Source organism: Suncus etruscus, chromosome 2 (genome assembly GCF_024139225.1).
Source record: "Suncus etruscus isolate mSunEtr1 chromosome 2, mSunEtr1.pri.cur, whole genome shotgun sequence".
Classification (NCBI taxonomy): Eukaryota; Metazoa; Chordata; class Mammalia; order Eulipotyphla; family Soricidae; genus Suncus; species Suncus etruscus.
In genome coordinates, this window is record NC_064849.1 from 7,574,972 (window position 1) to 7,581,804 (window position 6,833).

At 57.7% G+C, this 6,833-nt stretch overlaps 2 protein-coding genes across 2 annotated transcripts; one reads left to right on the forward strand and one right to left on the reverse strand.

Annotated features, from left to right (window-relative positions):
- The first annotated feature begins 409 nt into the window (after positions 1 to 409).
- On the forward strand, positions 410 to 861 carry SMIM22 (small integral membrane protein 22). The gene is made up of 3 exons (XM_049768877.1): positions 410 to 542; positions 637 to 725; positions 820 to 861. The coding sequence occupies exons 1-3, from the start codon at positions 431 to 433 to the stop codon at positions 859 to 861; spliced, it is 243 nt and encodes an 80-aa protein (XP_049624834.1). The 5' UTR covers positions 410 to 430.
- Positions 862 to 1,728: 867 nt separating this feature from the next.
- ROGDI (rogdi atypical leucine zipper) lies at positions 1,729 to 6,833 on the reverse strand. Its single transcript, XM_049768510.1, is given in 12 exon segments — positions 1,729 to 1,887; positions 2,071 to 2,197; positions 2,284 to 2,318; positions 2,320 to 2,334; positions 2,514 to 2,627; positions 2,892 to 2,990; positions 4,002 to 4,097; positions 4,529 to 4,609; positions 5,816 to 5,870; positions 6,035 to 6,117; positions 6,577 to 6,648; positions 6,743 to 6,833. Coding segments are annotated over 12 exon segments (864 nt in total). The 5' UTR covers positions 6,788 to 6,833; the 3' UTR covers positions 1,729 to 1,845.

Below are 6,833 nucleotides of genomic sequence, written 5' to 3' on the forward strand. Positions count from 1 at the left end.
GGGGAATCTGCAACTAGCACACAGGACCCCAAAGACTCCTTGGGGGGTACAAGGCACATTCCTGTTGGCATGGGAGCTCCTTAGCCTGGCCCTTTCTCTAAAAGTGAAGTGGCCAGAGGCTGGCCCCGCCTACAGGGGCAGGCCTGCCTCCAACTGTCACCTGGGAGGACACAGCCCTAGGGCCCAGCCCGCCTGGCTGCCCTCTGGGCTGTTGCCAAGGTGCCCAGAGGCAGGAACCCGGAAGCAGGAAGCGGCCTATGTTGGGGGTGCTCAGAGCCAGGTGGGCGCTGGAGCGTGGAGGGAGGATTGGGAGGGGGGGGAAGTTGCTTTGGGGGACAGGCACTGGGCTGCCGTGGGGGTCCGGTCCCTGGGGCTTGAGCTGTCTGTCTCCTGGGGCTGCGGAAGGTGACACCCACAACCTCCAGCTGACATGGGGGACCTGGAGGCCACCGCAAATGACTTGCTGGGGAGGCTGAAGAGCAAACAGCTGTTCCAGTCCAGCTGGGACACAGCAGCCTTCGTCATCTTCTTCACCTTCATTGGTGAGTGTGGCTTCTGCCTGGGGCTACCATCTGCCCTCTTGGGATCCCCCTGGGTCCCACCCATGGACCCATTGGCCTGGACTGTGGCCCCCAGGTATGGTGCTGCTGCTGCTACTGCTGGTTTTAATTCACTGCTGCTGCTGTTGCTGCTGCCACAGTCCCCGGTATTCTCGAGCCAAGCAGGTGAGGCAAATGTGGGGTTACTCTGTGAGGGTGGAGGTGGCAGGGCAGAGGGGAACATGCCCACCCACTTGGCCTTTTTGTACTTCTTTTGCAGAAGAACCGCCAAGGTGTAGACAACTTGGCGATGGAGCCTTAGCCTGGCGAGTCTCTGAGCCCTGTGTCTGTGCCCAGTCCCAAAGCAACAGTCAACAATGCCTGCTTTGTTTTGATCCTATGTGCAATGTGTGCTTGGGGGTGAGAATGCGGTTCTCTTAGGGGAGGGAAGCTGACTGAACCCTCTGCAGGGGTCTTCTGCCAGGGACCTCAAGCCTGGGGCCTCACTCGGACACACAAGGACAGATGGGAGTCGGGAGGGAGGGTGTCTTTATTTCCCAGAGGACTCAGTGAGGTTGTCAAGTAGACACAGCCAAGGGGACCACGGGGGACTTCCTGTCCCTCTCCCTTCACATTCCGCACAACTCAGAATGGGGCCACCACCCATCCCCTCTCTCCAGAGGCCCCCACGTCCTGGGTTGGGAGCCAACTGGGGAGGGAGGGGTGCTTCTTGCCCAGCCGCACCCTGGGGACAAAGGTCCAACAGGAGGGAGGGTTTGGAATGTTGGGCCTTTCTGGGCAGCCCCCAAAGAGCAAACCAGTGTCCATGGTCCATTGTCCAGTGCCCCTTCCCTCCAGCCCCCTGCAGAGAGGAGCCATCAGGGTAGGGCAAAGAGGTGCTAGGATGCCATTTCCATCCCAGCACCACCAGGAGCAAACCAGAAGTAGCCCCTGAGCACTGTCAAAACAAAACAAAACGGGGCCGGGCGGTGGCGCTGGAGGTAAGGTGCCTGCCTTACCTGCGCTAGCCTAGGAGACGGACCGCGGTTCGATCCCCCGGCGTCCCATATGGTCCCCCAAGCCAGGAGCGACTTCTGAGCGCATAGCCAGGAGTAACCCCTGAGCGTTACCGGGTGTGGCCCAAAAACCACAAAAAAAAAAAAAAAAAAAAAAAAAAAAAAAAAAAAAAAAACAAAACAAACCACAAGGGAAATAAATAGCATCCAATGTGGGGTCCAGGTACTGGCCAGCACCTGAGGGGGTGGGGCAAGCAGGGGTTACTTCTGGCGGCTCCCGAGGGCTCAGTTCAGAAGGGCCGGTAGCTCCAGTAGCTGGAGAAGACGGAGATCTGGAGGTTTGGGGGACAGGGGTGAGTTATGGGCTACAGGCCTGACCCCTGCTGCCCCTTCCAGAAAGGGGTGCCCAGATGACAGTGGAGGGGGACAATGGCCCACCTATGTGATATGGGGTGCACTTGGGAGGTGTGATAGGAAGGGGGAGCACCCTGTCCCTGCCAGCATGCGGACCCCACCTTGTCCTTGAGTTGCTGGCACAGTTGCAGGGAGACAGTGAAGAAGACCAGAGCATCATTGAGCCACGGGACCACGCACTCCACCTTGTGTACGTGGCTCACCTCTAGGCGCTGGGGACCCCACTCGCTGTAGGGGTAGAAAAAGGGGCAAGTTTTCCTTGAGAGCCCCACCAGAGGAAGAGGGTGCCCCAGGGTCCCCTCCCTGGTACTTACAACATGGCTCCAGGGCTGTGGAGCACAGCGCCCCCCCGTTGGGCGAAAGTTCTAAAAAAGAAGACCACCAGTGGGCAAGGGGCGGAGCTTAAGCGAGAGGGGTGGGGCTATGGTGGGAGAGGCGGGGCTTCAGCACAGGGGCGGGGCTTCAACTAGCGGGGCCTCCACCCAAGGGACAGGGATTCAGTTGGGAGGCCAGGCCAGGCCAGGAAGGTGAGGCCACATCCCACCTTGGTGGAGCTGGGCTGCAGGGGTTGCAGCTGGTACACTGTGAGGCAGAGCTTGTTGAGGTTGATATACACGTTGACCAGTAGGTCAGCAGGCAGGGCAGGTGCGAACATCCGCTATTTAGTGGGCAAGAGTGAGGATGAGTGCCTGGTCACAACCCAAGATGATCCTGGGTGCCCCCACCCTCTGGCTTGGAGCACCCAGATTCCTTCCAGGCGCCCTGTCAGGAAGCTTGGAAGCCACCCACTTTGATGGACCCACCCTGACATATCTGGGGGTTGCAGAAGGACAAGCTCCAAACCCCGCGCCAGAATGCCGTGTTGGATTCCCCTCACTTTGAGGTGGACTGGGGTGGACATGGGGGAAGTCGGGGCACTGACCGTGAGGCCGCTGGCAGCAATTTCCGGCAGCGTGAGAGTGGCCGGGGTGGTGAGCCGGTTGCGGGCTCTGCTTAGCTGCAACATCACCGCGTCCATCAGCTGCGGGAAGGGAGGCATCAGTGCCCCTGCAGGGCAGTGGGTGGGGGGTCTCACCGCTTCCCACTGCCTGTCACAAAGCTCGGATCACTCCTAATCCTGTCCCTTGCTGGTAAGTGCCCCCACCCCGTACCCACAGTAGGCCACTGGTTCCAGCTGGACGGGATTCAGGAAGGACACAGTGGCCAGAGGGCTCTGCAGGTTGTGAAGGGGCTGAGCAGGGCCCAATCCAGGGGCTGCAGAGTGCTTCCTGGAGGATGTGATGGGGTGGCTGAGTTTTAGGAACGGTTCTTGCCCCTTAGTAGGGAAACTGAAGTTCCCACAGAATATGTGGGCACAGCCATGAGTCCCAGACCAACTAGAAAGCTACATTCCTCTAAGTCAGGGAACACAAACCTACTTCGACTCTTCAGAGCCCTCTTGGTACTGGGGTGACCTGGCTCCCAGGAAAGGATGGATGCTGGGGTACTTGGGGATGGGGTGGTGGGATGAGTGTTGACATCCCCCTCCCACCCAGGTGGTCAGTTCCAGGAGCCTTAGTTATTTAGATTCCAAGTTTTTACATTGCGAGACAGACACCAGAGAGGGAAACTGAAGCACCAGAGGACATACTGCAAGTGGGGGTCGGGGTTGAAGCCTGAGTCCAGAGTATGGCCCACAGAATTTCCTTAAACAGGCAAGAAGAATTGCTTGCTGGTCCTAGAACGCCAGCTACAACCATTTCCCCAGTGTTTTTTTCAGCTGTGCTGCAAAATGATTTGTATCAGGACACTGAATAGTCACTGCAGCTTGTGCGGCTTAGAGGCGAGGTATAAGACTCGGGGGACAATGAGTGAGTGCCTGGAGCAGGCCTTGGTGAACCACTGGGACTTCCCAGCTTGGGCAGAGCCATTCCTTAGGGGTGTGTGTATGATAAGAGGTGAAGGGTCACCTCAGCTGTGCTGAGGACACAGGGCAGATCAGAGATCAGGCGGGGGTGGGGGGAGCCTGACACTATCTCTGCAGGCAGCTCACCTTGAGGACCTCGGCTCCTGTCTGGAACTGGTAACTCTCCTCCCGGCTGGTCAGGAGGTACATGGCTTGGCTCACATGGTTCCGAGCATCCTGGATCTGAAAACACTGTCATGTTTGGTTCCAATATAGAGACCCACACTAACGGAGGGTGTCATTCTATAGGTGAGGGCCTGATGCAGGCAAACAGTGGAGTGGAGATATAAGGGAGGGAAGGAAGAAGGGGAGGCTCTTTGGATAGGGGTCAGCGGGCAGGGTGAAGTGCAGTAGAGGGCTAGAGAACAGGCAAGGAGGGCAGGAGCACTGACTGTTCCCAAGAATCCTGGGAATGTCCCAGGGAGACTCTTCTGGGTAGAAGGGCCTAAGGGACTTTCAAGCATATCAGGTTCTTAAAACTCCCACCAGGCATTGCAGCCCAACATGGCTGCTAGGAAATACCCTCCTCCCAGGCTTACTGCCCCGGAAAATCCCCTGTAGGCCTTGTCCGAGGCCTGAATGCTAGGTTTGCTTCCTGGCCAGGCAGGAATGACCTGTTGCAGTTTCCACTGTTTGTCCTCACGGAAGGCAAAGTGCAGCAGCTGGTTGTTCCGAGGCATCTTCAGGTTCACATCCTGCAAGGGGAGGGGAGAGTCACTGGGACTAATAAAAATTTTCTGTTTTGGGGGTCGGAGAGACAGCATAGAGGTAAGGCATTTGCCTTGCATGCAAAAGGATGGTGGTTCAAATCCCGGCATCCCATAGGGTCCCCCGAGCCTGCCAGGAGCGATTTCTGAGTATAGAGCCAGGAGTAGCCCTTGAGCGCTGCAGGGTGTGGCCCAAAAACAAACAAAAAACAGACAAAAATTTTTTTCCTGTTTTTCTTTTCTTTATTATTATTATTATTATTATTATTATTTTTTGGTTTTTGGGCCACACTTGGCGTTGCTCAGGGGTTACTCCTGGCTGTCTGCTCAGAAATAGCTCCTGGCAAGCACGGGGGACCATATGGGACACCGGGATTCGAACCAACCACCTTTGGTCCTGGATCGGCTGCTTGCAAGGCAAACGCTATCTCTCCGGGCCCATTTTTTTCTTTTTCTTTTTCTTTTTTGTTTTTTGAATTTTTCCTGTTTTTAATGGCCCTGAAGCATTGTCACTATGTACCTTAACTATTACTGTGAAACATTTGTAATTCACTTTGGTCACAATAAAAATCATAAAGAAATAAAAAAGAAATTCTCCTGTTTTGACTTTTTTTTTTTTTGTGATTTTTGGGCTATACCTGGCGGTGCTCAGGGGTTACTCCTGGTTGTCTGCTCAGAAATAGCTCCTGGCAGGCACGGGGGGGCCATATGAGACACCGGGATTCGAACCAACCACCTTAGGTCCTGGATCAGCTGCTTGCAAGGCAAACACCGCTGTGCTATCTGTCGGGGCCCTGTTTTGACTCTTAAGTGGCAGGTGTAGGGGGTGGCTCAAGGCCCAGCTACACAATGTGGGCCAGTGTCTCAGTGCTTGGGACAGGTCAGGGAACAGGATAGAGCTTCAGAGACATGGAGAGGTGCCCAGAAAGGGGAACTAGCTATGGCTGGCAGAGGTGGGGCGTTTCTGTGGCCTCCTCTGCACCTCCCACACTGTTCTGTGGTGTATGGATGATTCCATCTAGTGGACCAGCCTATGTCATTAGGGTCCATGTGGCACTGGGCCAGTGGGAAGGACCCTCTCCTGCCATCCCCCTGGAAACGAAGCATCAATGCCCTGAGAAGGTGTCAGTGGTATTCCACAAACAAAGACCCTGAGACCCAACTGCGGCTACCTGAATTGGGCCCAGGACTCACCGCCTGGCTCAGCGCGTCCCCTTGCAGAGTAAGCACGCCCTTCACCTGGTCTGTGCTGTAACATATGGGGGAGAGGGCGGAATGACCACTGCTGCCTCCACCCAGTTCTCATTCCTCTCCTTCTCTCCCTTCCTGGGGCACCCTGGAAACCACAGTTGGGTGGGTGGGTTGTACCTCTTTGGCACCCCTCCTCCCAAAGAGGCCCCTACCCTGGCTCACCCAGAACTGCCCAGGATGAAGTTCTCTTGCTTGCTGGCCCCCTCAGCACCCGTGCCTGGGAGGGTGAAGCGGAGCGACGCCTCCTGCGGGCCAATAGGGGTGTGTGGTAAAGGCTGTGGTGTGCCCTGGGGCCCTTCTAGAAGGCCTGAGGGCAGGGGGAGGGGAAGCTCCAGCAGGCCGTGCCAACCCACTCTAGCACGCTTCAGGGCACCTTTGGAGCCCCGGGCCCCCTCTAGGGCTTGAGTGACTGACAGGAGACCCCTGGGCTGCGCTGGGAACAGACAGCATAGACACCCTCCCTGTCTGGTCACTGCCATCCCGGGTCCCAGCTGGGACGTCGTGGGCTCGCTTCTCTTCACAAACGCCGTGCAATTTCTCTGGGCGGCTCAGGGCGATGGAGTGCCTTGATCATGGACACAGGGCTGGGGTCCTGGCTCGCCCTGCAGGCAGGATTTCCAGCGGCGGGCTCCTGGTGGAGCTGACGCCGAGACCAGGCCCGGGGCCCCGGTGGGTGGCGGCGGGGGCCGCGTTCGTTGCGTTACCTTGAGGATGTCTTGAAGCTGCCTCAGCACGGCGTGCACCTCGTCGTGCAGCAGCCAGCGGAACTCCTCCTCCTGCGGCGACAGGACAGGCCGCCCGCCCGCGGTCACCTCCCGGCCCGTCGCCCCGGAGAATCCGCCCGCCCGCCCGCGCTCGCCCGCTCCTCACCAGCACCGCCCGCTCCGCCGTCGTCGCTGCCATCGCGGCCGCCATCGCCGTCGCTCGCAGCTCTGCGACGACTGTCACCCGGCGGCTGGAC

Excerpts from the sequence above, each read along its gene's own strand:
- SMIM22 (XM_049768877.1), top strand. The coding sequence starts at position 431 with ATGGGGGACCTGGAGGCCACCGCAAATGACTTGCTGGGGAGGCTGAAG. Across the intron at positions 543-636 it reads CATCTTCTTCACCTTCATTG|GTATGGTGCTGCTGCTGCTA; the intron begins GTGAGTGTGGCT and ends TGTGGCCCCCAG. Across the intron at positions 726-819 it reads GGTATTCTCGAGCCAAGCAG|AAGAACCGCCAAGGTGTAGA; the intron begins GTGAGGCAAATG and ends CTTCTTTTGCAG.